This window comes from Tachysurus vachellii, chromosome 7 (genome assembly GCF_030014155.1).
Source record: "Tachysurus vachellii isolate PV-2020 chromosome 7, HZAU_Pvac_v1, whole genome shotgun sequence".
Taxonomy (NCBI): Eukaryota; Metazoa; Chordata; class Actinopteri; order Siluriformes; family Bagridae; genus Tachysurus; species Tachysurus vachellii.
In genome coordinates, this window is record NC_083466.1 from 19,216,515 (window position 1) to 19,239,859 (window position 23,345).

Below are 23,345 nucleotides of genomic sequence, written 5' to 3' on the forward strand. Positions count from 1 at the left end.
TGAAGGGCAACCGTGTCAAAAAGACAAAAGGAGCTGCCCACTTCCTGCCGAAACTCATTGAAGGTGTGTTAGAACATCTGATTTTATTAAGGATTGAATTTTTGTTAAGTGGTCTTGGCCTCAGATCCTCTGATATCTTGTGGTTTTACTTTATAGCACTGTATGGTAACTGTGATTATTTTACAATAAACTCTAAGCTTAAAAATGATGATCGTTACACAAAAGGGCTTTGTGTCCATGCTTATTTAATTATTGATTTATCTTATTTTTTTTATATATTTTTGAAGCATGTGTTTGTTTGTTTGTTTGTTTGTTTGTTTAACTAAAATAGTATTTCAATCGGAATTGAAGCATTTGTTTATTTATTTATTTATTTATTTGCTTGTTTGTTTGTTTGTTATTTAAAATAGTAGTGCAAATGAAGCATTTATTTGTTTGTTATTTGAAATAGTTTTTGTTTGTTTGTTCTTTGTTTGTTTTAACTAAAATAAATATTTCAATTGGAATTGAAACATTTATTAATTTATTTTAGAAATGTATTTAATAGGAATCGCATGAACACACACACACAAACACACATTTTAGTCATTATTTATTGGACAATACATCTGTCTTAAAAACAATATGTGACAATTTACAGATTATTACAGATTAGTTATACAAATTCTAACTATATCTCTCTGTGTGTCTGTAGTGGCCATGTACAGGGAGCCTTCATTGCATGACATCGAGCAGAGCCCACCACGGAAAACAGCCAAAACTTCAGACTCTCCTGTTAACAATGATGACAAGAATGACCCATTGCCTCCTAAAACTAGCGCCTCCTAGCGACTGGAGGAGATAAAACTAGAGCCTATGCCACTTTACCAAGCGAAATGGCATGGGCATGAAAAAAAAATAGTCAATGCAGTCCTATTACTGATGCCATTACCCATGATGCAGGAGCTCAATGAACCCTGCCTGATGGACTCTTCTTCTCCTGTTACCGCCTTCCTATTTGAACCTGGGAATTTTTTTGAGCAATAAGAACCCTGAGTTATTCGGGATGTATGTTTTAAGAGAGAAATGAGCTGTGACACCATTCAACCCCTTATTTAACCCCTTATTCTTTTCTTTTTTTTTTTATTTTGCCTTTTGTCTGACCAGCGTCGGTTTCAAGCACCATCTTATGACACTGGAAGACTTTCAAAATTCTTCTTTTTGAAAATTGTATTGTTTTGGAAGCATCTGTTGATGTTGTTGTGCTGCACAGTCGATCCTGTGCAGTCATCCTCCTGTATCTCTAAGCTGAGTGTAATCTCCTCCTTGCCTCCTCTGCTGTTTGATTAGTTTGTGACATAGAGTCAATTTTCCACTCCACAGCACAGGAAAAACCCAGCATGTACTCCAGGGTACCATTAAGACACTCGCATGCTTGTGTGAGGCTCACACACACACAAACAACAAAAGAAGGAAATTTGATAGAAAAAAGAGCACACATATGAGTAATACATTCTCTCCTTCATGTATCATAATGCTATAAAGATATACACCCCAAGGAGTTAAAAAGCTTTCTCTGCCCGTATATAATAGCTTCAAAACTGATGAAAGTGTGCGGATGTGTAAGTGTTGACTCGTAACTGTGGAAACAGAGGTACATTATCCTTTTTTTTATTATTTCTTTTTTGCTTTGATTGGATTTTCTCCAGATGCCCAGGGAGTAATATTCCTGCTGCTCTCCTTTTTTTTCCTGATCCATTTCATCTTGTCTTTTCTTGTCTATTTCAAAAGCTGTTTAAAGCTGTTTCATTTACTAAACAATCAATTCAGCGCTTTCTTCAAATCCATAGCCTTATAATCATCATGTTGACCACATTTGACCAAAGACAATTATTGGAAAACCAAGAAAAACAGAACAAGATGCATTAACCGTCTTTCGTCTTCTAATATCATGCAAAATCACAAATCTCATTCATTTCATTCAGATTTTTCTAAGTAACATCTTTGGTGTTGGATATTAGTGGCTTTTCTCTTTTTCTCTAATAATACTGTACTTTTGTATATGTTGCCTAGAAAGGCTTTTTACTCCGTAAACGTGATCCACTCCCCATGCTCACGAACGTCTTTCCTAATTAAGAGTGAACTTCTTTTCGATCTTGGAGACGCATCCGGGTGCAGCATGAAGACACAGTGATCACAGTGAGGTTACGTGTAGACTATAGAGGTGAAGAGAGTATAGCAGTTTTGCTTTTTAGATCAATGCAATAATCTTCTCTAACTGCAGTAGGGAGGAACGGTGGAAAGCTGATAGAAAGCTAACAGATAGCTGCATCGGTGTTAGGAATCAGGGGCATTTATTTATTGCACTGGAAAACTCTTAAACGTTGAAATCAAATAACATTTAAAGAACGGATTCGAACATTTGTAACCGTGAATTTCTTTACAGTACAACATTACAGTACAAAACTGAATCTGAAGGGCTAGTTTCATCCATAAAGTACACTGTCATCTATATATAGTCATCATTTATGTTTCTGTAAAGCTGCTTCGAGGCGATTGTTAAAAGCGCTATACAAATATAATCAAGTCCAACTGAACTGACGTGTTCAGTAGCTACAGTTTCTCACATATTCACTTTGTTAACAAGCATAACAACAACAAAAAAGCATTTTCCTAATAATGAATAAAAGATTGATATAAATAAAAGAAACAATAATTTCTGGATGTTTTGAAAGCTGAAGGTAAAAAGGAAGATGCCTTAGAGGTTAAGCCTGATTAAGACCTAGTGGCCTGGTCTAATTAATGACTTCAATTACACCGCTAAATTGTTCTTTTAGTCTCTCGTACTCCCTCTTGCCACATTGTCTCATGTGCCCAAGGCAGAGCTCATTATTTGCATACACTTTTACAAATCACACTGTTTTAAGACCATCGCTGATTTCCAGGCCACGGCCAATTACAGAGGAGATTTACAGATGTTTTTAGGCTGTGTATGTAGCTAAGATTCATTTATGCTAATTATGCTACAAACACCAACGCTGTGGCAGAATTTCAAAACGGTTTGGACGACTTTATAGTAAACAAAGAGCTCCTGTTCTTCAGAGGCTTTAATCTGGAGGAAGTTTCAGACAAACTGGTTCAATCGAAAGCCAGTTTGAAAGCCGCTTTTGTTCAGGAGATCACTTTAAGTACAGTACATGTCTGCATGCTTTGTATATGCTACGTTTCTCAGCTTTCTTTAGAATGATACATCTGAAGTCTTGGTTATAAGGAGGTAGCTGGGGTTGGCATGATGGAGATGAGGTGTGAGGTTCTTCATTTTGTTTTTATGACTGGTTACTGTTAAACACTTCATTTAGTCAGGTCTAAATAGTTATGTGGAACTGACATCAGAGTTAGTGGTGAATTGAAATGTGTTACAGTCTGAGTTGGAAGTGGGTGCAGTTGGAAGCATTATCCTGTCAATAAAACCTTATTAACATTTATTACAGGTACGTTCATCGTCAGAATGTAGAAACTAGAAATCGCTTGAAAAACTGGAACAAAGTCAAAAAAGGAAACAAATCTTGCAATAGAAATATCAGTAAATAGGTGAGTGGGAATTATGTCGTATGTGACCTGGAGTCTGTTGTAAGATGGATTATATTAGTGTAATATTATTCACACCAACCTTGCTATTCAATTTAAAACTAAAGTTGGCATACCCAAGTTAATTTCAAGCTCAAATTATAGTACACAGATCCAGATGCTAGATGGAAACTAGGTATTTAAGGTAAAATAATCAGAGAGATCATTATTTGTACTGTAGATGGAGACAAAGTTCATTAATAAGATTTGTGGGTTTATTGGCATAATTTGTATTTGCATACTTTAAATAGTTTAAAAGTTAGGAAACAAAACAAATACAACTAAGGAAATGTGAAAAGACGTCAAGATTCCCGGCTGCAGTCAAATCGCAGGACTGCCAGTGAAGCTGAAGTGAACTAAACCTTAAGCAAAACTCTTAACCTTCAGACCCTGAGCACTATGCTTGAGTTGAATTCTGGTTCAAAATTTGGGGAAAGTATCAATAAAATGCAAAAATTAAGTATGCATTATTGACATACGTGCAAAATCTCATGGCTTTAATTCGTGCCATTTTGTTGTTTAACGTTAACAGTTATAATATAATTTGAATATAAGTTTGAATATAAGTTATAGTTTGTATGCAGTAAATTTAAAACCAGCTCCAGTTGTACAAAATTGCTGTATCATCCCTGCACTGTGGTGTTTAACTTAACACGATATTGACTCAAAAACATTTCTGACACAGAATAACTCGAAATTTGTTTCAGCCGATCCTCGACTTCAGCATCATCAACAACAGTGTGCTGATTTGAATCTAAAGCTGTAGATTGATCTAAAATTGCACAGAATGTGACACCCGACACTCCAATGTTAATCTCTTCCTCCAAACTCTTCTGGTGACAAAAATAAAAAACGATCCGTTCGGCTTCCAGATCATTTTAAAGATGATTATGATAAAGCGATGCTGTGCCATCTGCAATAACCTGCTGAATAAAAGGAGTGATATACTTCTTGCTATTTGCACTGCTTCAGCTTCAGGAACACTGATCACATACAGAGCTGTGTATAGGAAATCTATATAAAATGCAGAATGAGATCGTTTAGGCAATACAGGCAGCGGTGTAGTCTTACACAGCATCTACTTATTGGTATATACAGTATTTATTACTTTTGTTTGCATTTTTCAGTGTTTGATTCCATGTTGAAAAGTGTGTTTTGGGTTTTTTTTCCATTTAGCTTAAGTTAGTATTAATTCCTGAATATACTTTGCAGTGACACTTATCAAAAATCCTCATTTATTGATAAGGTTGTGATGTGTGTTGACTTCTTTTCGATATCTAAACTCTCCTCTGCTTTAGCAGAATTCTGCATATTTCCGAATCAAACATATTGAATCATAACTCTTTGACATCAAATAATTATTAACGTGTGTGTGTGTGTGTGTGTGTGTGTGTGTGTGTGTGTGTTCTGTGTCTTCCCTCTAATGTCTTTCTTCTGTTTCTGCATCATTAAGAAATACGTGTCTTACAAGGGTGTCTATAATGCAGTTACTGCCTGTTATGTATTGTGTGTGTGTGTGTGTGTCTGTGTGAGTGTATGTGAGAAAGGAAACATAAAGAGAGAGATAAATGAGGCATGTAGAAGTACAAAAGACAAACCTAGGTGCTGTATCTTGGATAGACAGATTAAATGAAGTGTATTGAGAAGCAGCGTGCCCAGTCTGAGTGATGCTTGTTGGAGAAGTGCTTATTGTAATTGTGTGTGCGTGTGTGTGTGCGTGTGGGGGTTTGAGGTGTAGCCCAATCCCTGCATCTGCAATGCAGCAGAAAAGACAAAAAAAAAAAAAGAAAGAAAGAAAGGAAACCCAGCCCTCCTCACAAGGTCCAACTAAACGGTGATTCCCTCTGAGCTGTGGCTCTCCTCTCAGGCGCTCCAGTAATTTTTACACTGTCCTGTTTTCCCCTTGTGGAAACTTTCCTCGCCTCCCCCTTTATGTTGAGCTGCAGTTTTGCGGATATAGAGGAATACAAACCTAAGTGTCTTCATTGTTTGCAGATTTAAGGTGATTTTTTTTAACCTGAATATCTGTCACAGTACAGTATATTGTGTCTACAGTGTTGCTTTAATGGAAATTTAAAGTCACTTTAATCATTATACATTCTGGAGTTTAGGATTTTTCCCTTTTGGATGAATTCGTTCGAGTGAACAAACTGGTCAAAGTATATATTGATTTTTCTGAGTTAGTTTTGAAGATGAGTGTTCTGTCATAAAATATATGAGCCAATCAGGTTCCAATATGCAACTACAGGCCATGTAACACTGTTGAACCAGGAACAGGAGGAGCGAATGACGTGCATGTAGAGTTGGGAATATCCCAAATCGGGGTTTTTTTTTTTTTTTTTACGTCGGTGAAAGTCTACGTGCTTTTGTGCCTTTTGTGTTGTTCAATGAATTCTTTTGTAATCACCACATTAAATAATTCATGATTTAATATCAGAAGAACGTACTGCATTTCATATGAGATTGAAATATTATTTGTTCTAAAGCCATTAGAGTGTAATGGCCTTGTTTGGATCTCCATGTGCCATGTCACTGATAAGCACTTTTTTTCCTTTATTTGCTTATTTGATGGAGGTCTGATTAGGACTGGATTATTACTGACATGTTTATGTAAGCATACACCTCTGCATCATGACTAATATTGCAGTCTGTGATTCATTCCTGTCTGGGAAAGTGTGAAATGGGATTGTAGTCTAAAACCTACAGTCGAGAACGAATTAACCAGGACTTGAATTAAACAGCAGCCCAAACGTTTCAAAAGGAGACCGAGCTCATGACCTTTAGGTTCCTGGAACTCCTGCAGCAATATGGACTGCTTTTTTTGGTTATTACTCTCTTTATCAAAACACACACACACTCACACCTTATAGCCATGTGTGTGACCTACTCCAATTGGATAGATTACTGTAAAGAAGTCTTCCGAAAAGGATTTTAAAAAATGAACCATATTGTTTTTTTTGTTTGTTTGTTTCTTGTCTTCCAAACCGAGACAGTTCAACAGTCTTCCAATGACGCTATTTTTTATAAAAGAAAGGGACAATCCAAGTGGAATCGTGTGGAGGATTGGTTTCACCAAAACAAGAAAAAAAAGCCAAACAACATGGCACCAAAAACATAACCATGGACTGTTACAAGAGATTTCAAGGACACATGCTGGAAGACTTTGATACCGAAGCAAAATGACATGAAAGAAGAATCATGGAAGTAACCATACTCTAAAAGCATGCATGAACCGACATTTACTGGACACATTTAAAAAAAAAAAAGAGAGATCCCTATTTAATAAGTCAGCGTGACCCCGTTCATTATACCTTCCTCATTCATCCTCAACCCTGCATTTGCAATAGAATCTGTATCTATTTATATAATAACTAAGTCTGAGGGAGACATATTATTGGATATTATTGAATAAAAGTAATATATTTGTATGATTGTATAAATGGCTTCCAGGTGGTTTATTTGTTCTTTTCTGTGTTGTTGAGGTCACACCGATATTATTCATGATGTCTTTATATTCCATTCACGTGTGTAGTCTGAAAAGAAATGGCTCTGGCTCAACTGGTTATGGTTTGTTATCTGTGTTTGAGCCTTCAAAAGATAAAATTCAGACTTTAATTAGAATAAATGAACAGCACAGTAAAGTTGGATGTGTGCATATGTACATGTTATGTACCGACTCCTCCGTCGCTGATATATGATAAAGAGCGTAGAACAAAATCAAGATCAACTGTAACAAAATCAAATCAGAAAACATACAGATGAAGAATATTTGTAATCTAATACATGTATAAAGATCATTTAGATTTATAAACAGCTTTGTTTGCCTATAAGAAGAAATCAGCAGCACATTTCAGTGAGTACTCTTATTAAGTCTACCGTTATGCTGATTTACAGTAAATGCCTTCAGCAACAGTAACAGATCCCTAGATATGATGCCAGCGATTCATCCACAGGACTCTCCTGCCCTCTCACTCATGTTTCATTCTAACCGTGACCTCAATATCTAACTGTGACTTCAACAGGAATGTATTATCATAATTTAGTCTAATTGTATGGCCAGAATTACTGGCCAGTGGACTTCACTGGACTAAGAGTCCCAAACCGGTTCCAATGCCCATGTGTACAAAGCGAGCTCAATGAAGACATGGTGTGTTAAGAAGAACTCGAATGTTTTGCACAGAGCACTGACATCAACACCATTGAACACCTTTATGATGAATTGTAAAGCACGCTATGTCCAGTTCTCCTCACCCAGCATCATTATCTGACTTCACTAATGCTCTTGAAGCTGAATGAACACAAATCCCCACAAGCATCATTCAAATCTAGTGCAAGCCTTCCCAGAGTGTAGAGATTCTTATTACAAGACGTTTGTGTATCCACATGCGTTTGGCCAAACAGAGTATATATTTTGCATGTGATCACATTATTATGAACAGCAGCTACATTAATCCCTCTCCACTGCTTCTCTCTTTCTACCCATTCCGAGGCATCCAGAAATTGTACCAGCTCCGATCATCTTCCGTGCGATGAAGATTTTGGACCTCCACTGAGATGAGGGCGACTCTGTGAGGATCCTGAGGCATCTAAAGATCTACCAGCTCCAGTTAGACTCTGTGATACTAAAGAGGAGATGTGAACTCCATGTGGTCTTTTACATCAATACAACATTTTTCAGACTGTATATTTATAATCACACCCTCCAGTGTCACCCATAGGAGGATGAGGTTCCCCTTTGAGTCTGGTTCCTCTCAAGGTTTCCTTCCTTCACCATTCAAGGGAGTTTTTCCTCCCCACAGTCACCTGAGTCACCTCAGACTTGCTCATTGGGGATAAATACAAACACATTTAAATATGTCTAATATTAATCTTGAATTTTGTATTATATTAATCTTTATATTAATCTTTATAATAACCTTTTGTTCTATGTTTATGTTCTGTAAAGCTGCTTTGAGACAATGCCAATTGTAAAAAGCGCTAATCAAATAAACTTGAATTGAATTGAATCACATATTATTCATATAATCACATATGTAATGCTTTTATAAACACACCCTTTGTTGTAGGTCTGTTTAAGGGTTCCAAGTTGAGACAAACTGAAGTCCTAGTTTAAACCGTTTCTTCCTACAATATGGTAAACCTTTAAAATGTGTACACAAGTGAAGTGTAGATATACTAAAAGTTTGTTCGTGTGTGTGTGTTGTTTTTGTTGAGATGTAGCGGGGTGTGTAAACTGTGCAGCTGTAACCCGAGCGCTTCAGTGCGCGAGCGCAATGGCTGAGCTCAATCCAGAAAAGGAAACAGACATTCCACATCCTACACACTGTGTATATCCTTATTACTGAGGATTAGACGTGCGAGTGAGGATGAAGGCCCAGGAATGGCTCCTGCTGACCTGTTGCCTGTTCAGTCTGAGCTTAATTGGAGGTAAGAGGACATCAAAAGCTCAAAAACTGTACTAATATATGGCTAAGAGGCAAGACGCCATGTGCTGTGTGTGTGTGTGTGTGTGTGTGTGTGAGAGAGATATGTGTAAATATGGATTTACATCTGCCAGCACCCACTAAAGTTTGAGCCTTTTGTTATGTCTTAAACTCCTCTGTCGACAAAAGTTACAAAAGTAAAAATAAAACTTTAATCAAAAACATTAAAGCTGTTGATGCTGATTCAAGCAATATTTTTTCTTTCTTTCCGAACAAGCGTGTCAGTGTTAACTATAGTTTGAGTCTGTTCTAGACCGTAACACAGCACTAAAATGAATCACATTCAGAAAACCAATGCTGAGCTTATTTTATTGTACAGAAATGACATTTCAGATGAATAGATTCTTCTATTCTGTCTTCTTCCCAAACTGCTTATATAACTCTCTGGCTATAAAACTCCTACTTTTGGTTTAGAGCTAATTTAACCAAAGGCATTGAAATTTCTAAATAGAACTATGTCAAATATTGCAACTCTGGACAGGATAAGTAGTTAGTGAGAATGAGTAAAGGAATATAAAAATGGAAAAGTAAGGGCACCCCTGGGGTGCAGGATGGCTTAGTGGTTAGCAGGACTTTAAGTCATGAATCTTTTATTGTCGTTTCATCCATATATAGCTGACGCAGTACAGCTACATAAAACGTGCAAAAAACTAAAAAATAGAGCTAAGGACATAAAGTGCAACCTAGAGCAACTGTGTGAGACAAGGACAGTGCACACAGACAATACAAAACACTACAAGAGAAAAAAATACACAAAGTACACAAAATAGAGCTGCCCAGTGTGTCCATACTGTATTATAAAGTACACTGTAATCATATACAGACTTATGGAGTATCAGCAGTTAAATGAGGTATTGAAATGTAGTGTTTAAAAACAGCAATTGAGTGTGTGACTCTCTGTGTGTGTGTGTGTGTGTGTGTGTGTGTGTGTGTGTGTGTGTGTGTGCAAGTGTGTGTGTGTGTGTGTGTGTGTGTGTGTGATTGTAGTCTTTGGTGTATGTACATATGTATACTAACTTAGTGAGCTAACTACTATAATCAGTTATGAATTCATTTAGATCTTTACATTTACAGTTGACTTAATGACTGGAAGTTAAAGTTCTACATTTCCTCATGTTCACATTATGTTATATTTTAGGTTTTATGCTTTGGGTTTGTCTTCATGCATTTGCTCGATAGTTCCTCCAGATTGTTGGATCTTCAAAACGATACTCATTATTAGTTTGAGGCTGGTTTGATGCTGCTATTTTATAAAGTTTTGGTTCAGAAGAAAAATATTTTCTTCTTCTTCTTCTTTTCTTCTCCTTCTTCTTCTTCTCTTCTTCTTCTTCTTCTTCTTCTTCTTCTTCTTCTTCTTCTTCTTCTTCTTCTTCTTCTTCTTCTACTTGCTCACATTATACACAGATAAACATGGTGTGCGACAGCTTCAGGCCTCAGTACTCAAAATTTATTTTAACCTAAATTTCCAATTTAGTCCGTTCACCTGCAAGTTAAAAGAAGCCTACATCCAAAAAAAAAGAAGCCATCGAAAGTATTTGTCACGTGCCAGTATTGAGCGCCAGGCCGTCTTGGCGGCTGCTAATGGCGTTGCGGTGCGTGGTGATGTTGTCATTTGTTCTTGTCAGAGTGGATCCTGGAGGGCTGCGGCTCTGTGAGGTTTGATGGATGTGGCAGCGGTGAAGCTGCCGCTTATAAATGCTCCTAACCTTCAAAAACAGGGAAACAGGACTAATGCATAAAAACATCAGGCTCATCATCTTTATGGAGCAAAAAAACAAGCTCCATCAAAAATTGTGCATCGTAGAGAGTGTAAGATTTTAATGAAGGCCACAGGCTTTTCCTACTCGTCTCATTCAGATGGATCTGTGTATTATTGGTTATTGCTTTTTACATTTGGGGTCTATTTGTCTTACTGTGTCTTTTTAGAATAAAATGTTGTTGAGAAAAAAGAATATATTTATTTTGTTATTCTTGTGCACTTACCCCCACAGAGAGCTCAGATGCAGAGAATCAGCTATTAAAGAAGCTTTTCTCTAATTACAATACGAAAGTGCGCCCGGCAAAAACAACAGAGAGCAAAGTGGTTGTGAGGATTGGCATGACCCTGGCATCCTTCGTCAGTCTGGTACGATCCCATGTTTCATACACACTGTCTAAAATGTTTATCTGGTTGATCAAGGGATGAGTTTATCTAGCCCTAGTCTTAATCTTTTCCCGATAATGCTAAAGATGTTATTTGAGTCTGACAGAAGTTTCTTCATCATCAATCAATGATGTTTTTAAATCCGAAGTGACATTGTATTGTGCATGCATTAGAGTTATAAACCTGTTGTTATGCTGCGCTGCACTTTGTCACTGTTTCCACATCCATTCCAGGTAAATCATATGATTAGTGAAAACCAATCCCAACCAAAAGCCACACCACATCTTCAGTTCCCTTGCATAGCCAAGCAATGGTGGTCAGATTTGGAAAAGATTAGACTATACCCTTGTGCCAGTCTTTTGCACCGCTGAGAGATATACTGTATATGTACTGTACATTTTACTTTTGAACAAACATAAATAGTTTTTTTTTTGGAAAGAAAATAATACCTCATTTTTTTGTTCTTTAAAAAAATCTACATGTCGCTACAGCTTGTAGTTATGCTCTTGCTGACGTATAAGAATGATCTTTGCTACATAGCCCACTACACAGCTAGAGCTAGTTAGTTAACAACCCTAGCAACTACAGAAACAGTATTTGAATAAGCTAACTAGCATTGATAGCATTGTTTGTCTACAGTAGCTAAAGAAGATGGTGTTTACTTTCAGCATACTCAGCATACTTTCAGCATACTGCATAACATAGCTATACAATGTTTTTGCTGTTATGTCAATTGTAGATATGTATGAAATTAATTTGTAAAATAATTACTCCAAACTTTTTAGGAAGGAATGTGGTAGCTTAGTGGTAAAAGGACTACTGCCCATGTCCATAAAGTTGCCACTGCTGGTCTCCTGAGCAAGGCTCTTATCCCTGAACTGCTTCAGTTGTATAAAATGTAAGTTGTTCTGGCTAAGGGTGTGTGCCAAATGCTGTGAATGTTATTACTATGGAATCTGTACTTTATATGTAGGTAAGGGCACTTACGACTTATATACAGGGTAACAATTGGGGGTGGGGGGTGGGGGTGGGGGGGACTGCCCTGTGTGCTCATGCTAGTGGTTTGTCAATGCGAGAGAGTTGTGATGGTGAGTTGTGAAATGATCAATTATTCTCAGGCATTTGTGAAACATTTAAGCTCTTTTCAATTTAGTTTCAACTTTAGTTTAGTTTCTCTTTTCAACTTCTAAACTACTTCTCCTAAAAAAAAGTGTCTGTATATAGTAAAAAACCTGGCAATAACCAGACCTTTTTATTTTTATTGCCTCTGAAAGCTTTTTTTTTTTACCTCAAGCCCACTGTGAGCGACACACTGTGTCCTCCTGAGTGTAAATATTACAAGGATATTAAAGTTCCATTTCATGAATATCATAATACTGCAGGATATCTGGACTGTGTATTTGCTGACAGATCCTCATTTGGCTAGTAGAAAGCCTCAGCATTACACACCACTATTTTATTTTTACATTTTTACATTTACTGCATTTGGCAGAAACCTTCATCCATTGAACGTCATCCTTTTTCTGAACTGTTTATCCTACACAGAGGTGCCTGGGTCACTCTGGATGGGGTGCCAGTCTGTTGTTGGGCACAATCACACAGTCTCTCTCTCTCTCTCTCTCTCTCTCTCTCTCTCTCTCTCTCTCTCTCTCTCACACACACACACACACACACACCCCTGAAGCCTGGGAGAACATACAGACTCCACACACAGGGCTACCCGCTAAGTCACCCTGCCCCTTCCTTCTCCCCCTAAGAGCAGCTCACACATCCTAATACATCTCATTTTTACGTCTGAGCAGTCGAGGGTTAAGGCCCTGGCTCAAGGGCACAGCAGTGGCAGCTTTGCAATGATGGGATTTGAACTCACTTGAACAACCTTCTTTGAAAATAACAAAATTGCTCTTAGTTGAAGCATTTACATGTGTAGGGCTGAGGAAACAAGATCCATTGTTTTTTTGCCTGAACTCAAGATTGTAGTCATCTGTAGTCAACCAACTTAACCGCTGAGCTACCGCGGGCTACTGCCTTGCGCTCTTGCATAGAGCTTTGTAAACTAGTTGTAAAGTCTACTTCAGTTACATCTCTGAAAGGAGACACTGTGTTTGAGATGAAGTGTGTAAGCTCAACATTCTTATCCATTCAGATTTTTTTTTTGAGCCGCTGTGTCTGTAACTGAGTTCAGCCCAGCTGTCGTTGTCAGTGTGCATCTCTATGTATGTGTGTGTTTGTGTTGTGTGATTCGTCACACAAACTATTGGCACCCACTGTGTTAGCCAGGTCACAGTAGCCTCTACTTCCCGTCCATGGATTTTAATAGCCAGTCTCAGATATCGCACACATACACACCCATTCAAATGCATACACAGCGAGAGAGACACAAACATGTCTCAGCCTGTCTCACTCTTTCTATTTCTCTTCCTCTTTCTGTAATAAACAGATCTGGTAGCATTTAATAATCCACCATTAACGACAGGTGCCCATGCGCTGTATGGTAAAAAACAAGAAAAAAAAAGGTATTTCGCAATTTATATATCAATCTTCAAACAGCATTTGTCAAATATAACAAATCAAATAGAATTCATATATTCGATTCTAACTAATGTTACTATATATCCACATGTACTGTGTACTGAGCTGCAGCACATCATATTCAGTTTGGGGCTTTTGGTGTGATTTTTCTGTGAATTAAACAATTCAAATTTAAGTTTTATTGGTCACATACACAATCATTCACACTACAACAGGCTAGAATAAAGTATATGTATACAGATAGGAAAGGGGAAAATATATAGAAAATAATTTCTGTTATAATAATGACATCATTTATAAGAAATAATAGAATTTCTGTTATCATTTCTGTTTTAATAATAATATGTAATATATGAAACAGATCAGTGACAAAATCAGTAGATTCCCACAAATTCATCTCATTTCTTTAACCCTGTATTGAACAGCCTGCAAAATACAGTAGGTCAGTTGTCATAAAATATTGATTATAATACATGAAGCCCACACTCCCTCTTCTGAAAACAATAGTTTTGCATTTATCCTGAATAAATCATGTTTGAAAAAAATCAGCAGCTGATTGAGATGTGACTTGCTCCAGATATGATGCAGGAGTTAAACAACTACATAGCTTCAGACACACAACCTTGACGTTTTTAGTTTTTACACCACAAATGAAGTCGGATTGGGAACAAAGGCAGAACATATGTTTTTCCTTCATTCCTGTATAGTAGTAAATACCTCACCCAAGAGCTGATGTTTAATTTCTGTTATTGTACTTTTATAGTATCCTGTAGTACTTTCACATGTAAACACACATTTACATCACACTTTCAAGCAAACTGTACTGTATCTGCGGCACCATAAGAATTCTGTATATTGTTACACCTCTAGTGTATATAAATAGGTATATCATTGTGTTTATCTATTGTGGTCTAAATTGTTCATGTAAAATGATCCATTTAATCATGTATCATATACCAGAGATGACATTATTTATCTGGCCCTTATGTATTACTGGAGCAGGTAATCTCATATTCCTGTTATGACCAGTGGCTTTTATTATCTCTTACTCTTACTTACTAAATAAAATGGTGGGTTGTGTATTTGTGCGATAAGTTGTACATCTTTAATCTTCAGTTTCCCCAACCCCCACACTTGTGTGTCCTGTGCTGGGGGTCAAGCCAGCTGTCTCTCAAACATTCCTTTGCCGGTTTTAAATAGCAGCTCCTGCATGTGTCCTGCCATGCCCTAGCTGTTCAAACAATCCCACCGGATCACACGGGAGCACGGGGGCAGAATGAGCTGTTCCCATTCCTCAGAGCATGTTTCATGCTAATCACAGCTACATACCCACCTGTTGTACAAAATGATTGGTCTTATGTGAACAGAGGCTAAATATCCAATCTTCCATATACATACGTATTTGATATCAAATGGTCAGGTACGTACATAGTAGTAGATCAGTGATGAGGATGTTCTGCAGATAGATAGATAGATAGATAGATAGATAGATAGATAGATAGATAGATAGATAGATAGATAGATAGATAGATAGATAGATAGATAGATAGATAGATAGATTTAAAACTAAGAAAACCACAGAGAAAGGTCACAGAAAACGTATAGTTTCTTGGTAATATGACAAGCAGCGTTTTTTTTTTGTTATTGTTGTTTTTTGTTTCGTTTTTTCTTTTTTGTGTGTGTTTGGTGTTTTGGCACTGCGAGTAGAATATTTCGTATATTACATAAGTCATAAATGTTGTTCCACAGATGTTTCAGAACATTATATATACAGTAACTATAAATGAATGAAGAGTAGTTCTTCGATCACTTATAAATATAATAATTGGTCAATTGTTCCAGTATAAGCAAGTACAAGCTCACTATAGTATAATTTAATAAAGTGACAAAGACAAAGATCCTAATCCTAAATGATTCATTGTGCAACCTTAATTCCAGTGCAACCTTTAAAATGTGTGCAGTATTCATGCAATTTGCCACGAATTAGCAGTTTTTTTCTCATGTAATCCATTTTAACCACCACAGAACATGAAAAATGAAGAGATGACCACGAACATCATCCTGAACCTGGTGAGTGCTGTTACTGCTGAGCTGTGAGATGCTTTTTAGCAACAGAGGGAAATGGCAGCAGACTGAACAAAAAACAACCTAATATTTAACCAGCTCATCATTTCAGTTTTGGAAAGACTTATTTGTACATTTTGTGAAATGCCAGCCTCAGGAGCACAGCAGATTACTGAGCTCAAATGCCAACACAACACACAAGCATCCATTATGCACAAGCTCTGAACACTAGAAACAATAAAGAACAAATTATGCAAAGAAACCAACCATTATTATTCAAATGTCCCCGATATTATTCACAGACAACTGCACACAGAAATTGCACCCAGTATAATTAATGGTGGAGGTAGAAAAATTTGAAATAACGTGATGAAATGATGAACTGGTTTGATTTCTCATTTCCGTGGTGCTCCGTTTTTTTTCCTGCATGTTTTACAAAGCATTCGGAAAGTATTCACAGTGCTTCACTTTTTCCAAATTTTGTTATGTTACAGCCTTATATCGATTCAATATATTATGTTCCTCAAAATTCTACAAACAACACTCCATAATGACAACGTGAAAGAAGTTTGTTTGAAATCTTTGTAAATTTAATAAAAATAAAAAATGAAAAAACTCATGTAAGTATTCACAGCCTTTGCTCAATACTCTGTTGAAGTCCTCTGGCAGCAATTACAACCTAAAGTCTTTTTGAGTCTGATGCTACAAGCTTGACTCAGCGATACTGGGGCAGTTTCTCCCATTCTTCTTTGCAGGACCTCTTAAGCTCCAACAGGTTGAATGGGGAGCGTTGGTGCACAGCCAATTTCAGATCTCTCCAGAGATGAGCAATGGAGTTCATGTCTGGACTGTGGCTGGGCCACTCAAGGACATTCACAGAGTTTTCATCTAGCCTTTCCTTTGTTACTGTATCTTGGCTCTTGAAAGATGAACCTTCACCCCAGTCTAAGATCCAGAGCACTCTGGAGCAGGTTTTCATCAAGGATATCTCTGTACATTGTTGTATTCATCTTTCCCTCAAGCCTGACCAGTCTCCCAGTTCCTGCCACTGAAAAACATCCCTTGTCCTGCATCGTAACAGAACGACCAACCACATGGATCCAGCAGAAATTTTGTTTTGTTTGTGTCAGGGAGATTCCCCTATTGAGGAATATACGGAGGTATTCCTGGACTTATCCAATCAGGTGGATTTTGGGGAGAGGGCCCTCAAGGACCTGTTCAGGCATGGTTTGAAGGACGGGCTGCGCTACCTAGTGCCATTGGGCCGAGAGGTGGGGCCTTTCTCGGACCTGGCCAACGTAGCGTTGCTCCTGGGTGGGTCCTCCTTAACCGTGCACAGGACAGAGTCGGACACCGGCCCTAAATATTTTTTTGGGGGGGGCAGTAGGCATCGGGGTCCGTGGGCTGCGGAGCCAGGCCAGCCACGGACGCCCGAGGCCCCTACAGTACCTCGGTCCGACCCAGACCTGTGCACACCAGTGACCGAACCCGTCCACATGGGTGCCAGACCGGAAAGCTCGGGCAAGGCCCGGGGGAACCGGCTGATCGCCAAGCTGGCGGACACCCCGATGACGTCGGTTCGGGCGGCCGGCATCCCTACGGCACCGGCTGGAGCACCGAAGGCACCCGAAGCGCCTGAACCTGCCGAAGCGCCTGAACCTGCCGAAGCGCCTGAACCTGCCGAAGCGCCTGAACCTGCCAAAACGCCCGAGCCTGCTGAAACGCCCGAGCCTGCTGAAGCACATGAACCTGTTGAGGTTCCTGAACCTGCTGAAACGCCCGAACCTGCTGAAGCACTTGAACCCGCTGAAGCGCATGAACCTGCTGAAGCGCCCAAACCTGTTGAAACGCCCGAACCCGCCGAAGCGCCCGAACCCGCCGAAGCGCCCGAACCCGCCGAAGCGCCAGAACCTGCCGAAGCGCCAGAACCTGCCGAAGCGCATGAACCTGCCGAAGCGCATGAACCTGCCGAAGCGCATGGACCTGCTGAAACGCCCGAACCTGCTGAAACGCCCGAGCCTGCTGAAGCACATGAACCTGTTGAGGTTCCCGAACCTGCCGAAGCGCCCGAACCCGCCGAAGCGCCCGAACCCGCCGAAGCGCCCGAACCTGCTGAAGCGCCCGAACCTGCCGAAGCGCCCGAACCTGCCGAAGCGCCCGAACCTGCCGAAGCGCCCGAACCTGCCGAACCCGCTGAAACACCGGATCCAACCGGGCCGACCAGGTCGACAGAACCAGCCGAACCGACCGGGTCGATGGGACCGACCGGGTCAACCGAGCCAGCCGGACCGACCGGGTCAACGGAACCGACCGGGTCAACAGAACCAGCCGGGCCTACCAGGTCGACAGAACCAGCCGAACCGACCGGGTCGACGGAACCAGCGGTCCCCAGCTTTGTCTCCCTGTCTCTGTCAGTCTCTCCCTTTCCTGTCCGTCTTTACAGGTTCAAAGCGCCTCCAGTACCACCCTGGCCGCCAACGCCGTTATGGTCTCTGGCCCGACCTGCAGCGCCACCCTGGTCTCCGGTCCTGCTCTGGTCGCTGACTCTGCCTGCGGCGCCACCCTGGCCTCCGGTCCTGCTCTGGTCGCTGACTCTGCCTGCGGCGCCACCCTGGCCTCCGGTCCTGCTCTGGTCGCTGACTCTGCCTGCGGCGCCACCCTGGCCTCCGGTCCTGCTCTGGTCGCTGACTCTGCCTGCGGCGCCACCCTGGTCTCCGGTCCTGCTCTGGTCGCTGACCCTGCCTGCGGCGCCACCCTGGTTTCTGGCTCCGCCCTGGCCTCCTGCTCTGCCGGCTCCGCCCTGGCCTCCTGCTCTGCCGGCTCCGCCCTGGCCTCCTGCTCTGCCGGCTCCGCCCTGGCCTCCTGCTCTGCCGGCTCCGCCCTGGCCTCCTGCTCTGCCGGCTCCGCCCTGGCCTCCTGCTCTGCCGGCTCCGCCCTGGCCTCCTGCTCCGCCACGTGGACCTGGCCCGCCTTCCCACCCCCTGTTCCGCCTCCGCTCCGCCACCCTCCAGTTCTGCGTTGGAGTGTCTGGAATCCACTCCTAGGGGGGGGGCTCTGTAATGACAGCATGATGTCGCCACCACCATGCTTCACTGTAGGGATGTTATTGGCCAGGTGACACGTGTGTGCCTTTCCAAATCATGTCCAATCAACTGACTTTACCAGAGGTGGACACAAATCAAGATATAGAAACTTCTCCAGGATGATCAGTGGAACAGGATGCAGGATGTGGCTTTTTATTCGCTTTTTATTAAATTTGCAAATATTTCAAACAAAATCCTTTCATGTTGTTATTACGGGGTATTGTTTGAGGAAAATAATGAATTTAATCCATTTCTGATTAAGGCTGTAACGTAACAAAATGTGGAAAAATTGAAGTACTGTGAATACTTTCCAGATGCACTGTATCCTTGTGTGCCTTCACCTTTTCTGTTCCAGACTGGTCCAAAAAAATACAGAGAAAAAGAATAAAACTGTTGGATAACATTTAGGTCTGATTTTATTGACAGGAGTGGAACGATCACCGTTTGGTCTGGAATGCCAAAGAGCATAATGGTATTGATGTACTGCGAATTCCCTCAGCAAGAATGTGGCTCCCGGACATCGTTCTTATTAACAAGTAAGTGTTTGTTACCATGATATTGACAAGAAATTAGAAATTCAGCTGTACAAAGTCACCACACACTTATACATGTCTGATAGTTTGTAGAGTTTTCATTAAGGTAACACAGTACTGGCCATTTTTTCAAGATTTTTATCTAAAATATGTCTATAACACGTTTACTCTTAAATTAAAGGAATTAAAATGTGACTATATATATATATATATATATATATATATATATATATATATATATATATATATATATATATATTGTTTTTTTTTTGTTTTTTTTTTCTTCAAATCACAACTTCCATCTTATCTGAAAGTTAACAAGTAACAAGTAAAGACTTTAAGCTCCACCCCTTTGTACATTACATCATATACAGTTATTTGTTATTTTTAAACTCTTTAAATCAATTTGTTTTCCACTGTAAGAACCAATAATGCCATTTTCTAGATTAATATATTCATGAAATGTTACAAGAGATTTCCTATCCCTATTTATAAGCCTTTTCAAAATGTTGATCATTGTTGAATTTTATACTGAAAAACATACCAACAAACTGTTCTGTAAAACTCTTAATATGAAGTGTATTCACAGTCAAACAAAGATGAGATTATTATTTACACACATTTAATTATAGCCACGGCCAAAGGTTTTGAGAATGACACAAATATTAATTTTCACAACGTCTGCTGCTTCAGTGTTTCTAGATCATTTTGTCAGATGTTACTATTGTATACTTTAGTATCAGCACAAATTCGTAAGTGTCAAAGGTAATATTGACAATTACATTGTTTATGCAAAAAGTCAATATTTACAGTGTTGACCCTTCATTTGCAATTCGCCTGGCATGCAGTCAATCAACTTCTGGGCCACCTCCTGACTGATGGCAGTCCATTCTTGCATAATCAGTGCTTGGAGTTTGTAAGAATTTTTGGGTTTTTACTTTTGTTGTCTCAAATCTTTTGGCCACAGCTGTAGACAAACCTTATTGCCTAAATAGTTGTACATTTAGGTAAAAAATCCAACAAATATTTGTAAAGCTACCTATCATCTAACTCCAAATTAAGGTTGAAACAAGTCTTGCTTGGCATCGTTCTTCTCTTAACGTTCATAAAATATTGAAGCTGATATAATGTACAGGCCCTGGTTAACCTTGTATTGTTATACTGTATATCATACATAACAAGATAAATAAAGTTTAAAAACATTCTCCACATGCAATTATAGCAATTAATAATAGTTATTGATGTGTATAGCAATAATTGTCCATCACAGTAAGCCCTGAATATTAATGCTAGCACACTAGATGTTTGATCAGCTAAATATCAAACCCCCAGTGAGTTTGAGTCAGGCATGATCGAGGATGGATGAAACCAGTGTACTGAAAAACTGCAGAACAGGAACTGTACAGTCATGTAGAAAAATACAAAATATATTTATTGTCCAATATATATTTTATATATGTCATTGAAACATGTTGAAAACACATTAATGTACCTCAGTCTTTAATTGTTGGTGGAGTCAACGAGAGCTGCTAACTGTGTTAGTCCACACAATAACTGGTATTAATGACAATCACTTTGCAAGCCCTAGGTTATTAGACATCCTGCCAAGGGTTTTGTCATTTTGATTATGATTATATGGATCATTTTACATATAAAAACAATTTAGAACACAATTGCAACTCAATTTATATAGAGAAACACATTGATATACCTATTTACATAAACTAGAGCTGTAACAATATAGAGTCTCAATATACAGTTTCAATGCAGCAAAAATAAGCAGTGTGTGTGTGTGTGTGTGTACTTTCAATTCAATTCAATTCAAGTTTATTTGTATAGCACTTTTTACAATGGACATTGTCTCAAAGTAGCTTTACAGAACATAAACATAGAGCAGAAGGTAAACATAAGGAGAAGTACAAAGAATTAATATAATAAAAATTCAAGATATATAGTTCACAGTATGTACTGTATGTATGTATGTATGTATGTATGTATGTATGTATGTATGTATTTATCCCCAATGAGCAAGTCTGAGATGACTCAGGCAGCAGTGGCAAGGAAAAACTCAGATTGAAGAAAACTTAAATTGAACTTAACTTAAGAAAAACTTAAATTGGTAAAGGAAGAAACCTTGAGAGGAACCAGACTCAAAGGGGAACCCATCCTCATATGGGTGACACTAGAGGGTGTGATTACAAATATACAGTCAAACAAATGCTGTATTGGTGTAAGGATCACATGGAGTTAAGATCTCCTCTTAGTACTTGTGCCCTGTGATGGATTGGCATCCCAACCAGGGTGTCTACCACCTTGAGCTCAGGTTTCCCTGTGACCCTGTAGAGTTTAAGATAGATAGAAGTATCCTTTAGGGGTGTTTTAAATCCATTCCTCAGTTGTAATGGAGCACCAGCGTACTGGTAAAATGGGTTAAATTCATGTTCAACTGACCATATTCTGCTTTATATAATGGAAATTGTAAATTTATCAGTGTAGTTCAGCTTATTGCAGCTCAATGCATAGAGTATTTCTAGAGCTCTGATATCACCATTTACCTTGAACATACAAACAAGTATATGTATATATACAAGAGACCAAAATAAAATGGAATTTGTGACTGTTTTAAGGTTTCCATGTTCAGCACTGCATTTCATTACCATGGCATATATATATAAACATTATTTTATTTGAAAACACTGAAACTCAAATTGCTGGATCAGATTATTGGAAGCTGACATTGTGTTTTTGTTGGGAAATATTTTTATATAGAAATAGAAAAAAAAAATAAAAAACGTACATATCTTGTTTGTGTAAGTATTCAACCCCCTCATATTAATGATTGGAGAAGGTTTTGGGTCAAATGAGACCAAGATAGAGCTTTTTAGCTAAAACTCAAAACGCTATGTGTGGCACAAACCTAACACTTCTTATGCTTCAAGACACACCATCCCAACAGTGAAGAAGGTGGTGGCAGCATCCTGTGGAGATACTTCTTATCAGCAGGGACTGGGCATCCTCAAGGAAGAATGGATGGAGCAAAATATAGGGAAATACTACAAAAGAGTCTTCAGTCTGCTTCAGTCTGCTAAAAAACTTGAGATTGAGAAGAAATTCACCTTTCAGCAGGACAATGATCCTAAACACAAGGCCAAAGCAACATTGGAGTTGCTTAGGAACAAAAAGATAAATGTCCTACAGCGACCCAGTCAAAGTCCTGATCTTAGTTCTACTGAGAATCTCTGGCACTATTTGAAAATTAAAGCACACAAGTGTAACCCAACCAATCTGAACTACCTGGAGAAAATCTGCCAAGAAAATCACTTCATCACTGTTTGCAAAGCTGGTACATATGAAGGCCAAAAGACTTAAAACAGTTATTGCAACAAAAGATGGCTTGATACAAGGCAGGATACACCCTGGACGGAGTGCCAACCCATCACAGGGCACACACACACTCATTCACTCACGAAATCACACACTATGGACAATTTTCCAGAGATGCAAATCAACCTACCATGCATGTCTTTGGACCGGGACACACACACAAGGCGGTGGTGGGAATCGAACCCCCAACCCTGGAGATGTGAGGCGAACGTGCTAACCACTAAGCCACCGTGCTCCCCTTGTCATATCCATATCCAGAAAATCGTGACACCGTGAATTTCTCATTACATTATTATATCACAGCTTGCATGAAAGACAGCAAAAGACTGCACTGTTTTTCTCAATCCTATAAACTACACCAGCAGGTCTGTTGACAAGACAAGGTTATTTTCCGTTAACACGATGTCAACTCTTCAAGAAAAGAAGGTGACCGTATCTGGTTAACTCCTTCATGCAGAAAGCGTAGGCTGCTTCATTATTGACCCTGTGAGCCCGCAGGCTGATGATCAGTGGTCCA

At 39.3% G+C, this 23,345-nt stretch overlaps 2 protein-coding genes across 3 annotated transcripts in view; both read left to right on the forward strand.

Moving 5' to 3' along the window:
• Positions 1-1,083, forward strand: part of fgf11a (fibroblast growth factor 11a) — a 63,057-nt gene extending 61,974 nt beyond the window's left edge. The window contains exons 4-5 of the mRNA XM_060873482.1: positions 1-63; positions 695-1,083. The exon at positions 1-63 is cut by the window's left edge and continues 136 nt beyond it. Of these exons, the coding sequence (XP_060729465.1) occupies positions 1-63; positions 695-828 (197 nt within the window). The 3' untranslated portion in view covers positions 829-1,083. The remainder of the gene's footprint in view (positions 64-694) is intronic.
• Positions 1,084-8,899: 7,816 nt separating this feature from the next.
• chrnb1 (cholinergic receptor, nicotinic, beta 1 (muscle)) overlaps positions 8,900-23,345 on the forward strand; it is a 29,389-nt gene continuing 14,943 nt past the window's right edge. Inside the window, exons 1-4 of one of the 2 annotated variants that reach the window (XM_060873483.1) lie at positions 8,900-9,033; positions 11,081-11,214; positions 15,790-15,834; positions 19,338-19,447. In XM_060873483.1, coding sequence (XP_060729466.1) covers positions 8,973-9,033; positions 11,081-11,214; positions 15,790-15,834; positions 19,338-19,447 — 350 coding nt within the window. In that variant the 5' untranslated portion in view covers positions 8,900-8,972. The remainder of the gene's footprint in view (positions 9,034-11,080; positions 11,215-15,789; positions 15,835-19,337; positions 19,448-23,345) is intronic. The other variant, XM_060873484.1, reaches the window with a different exon arrangement.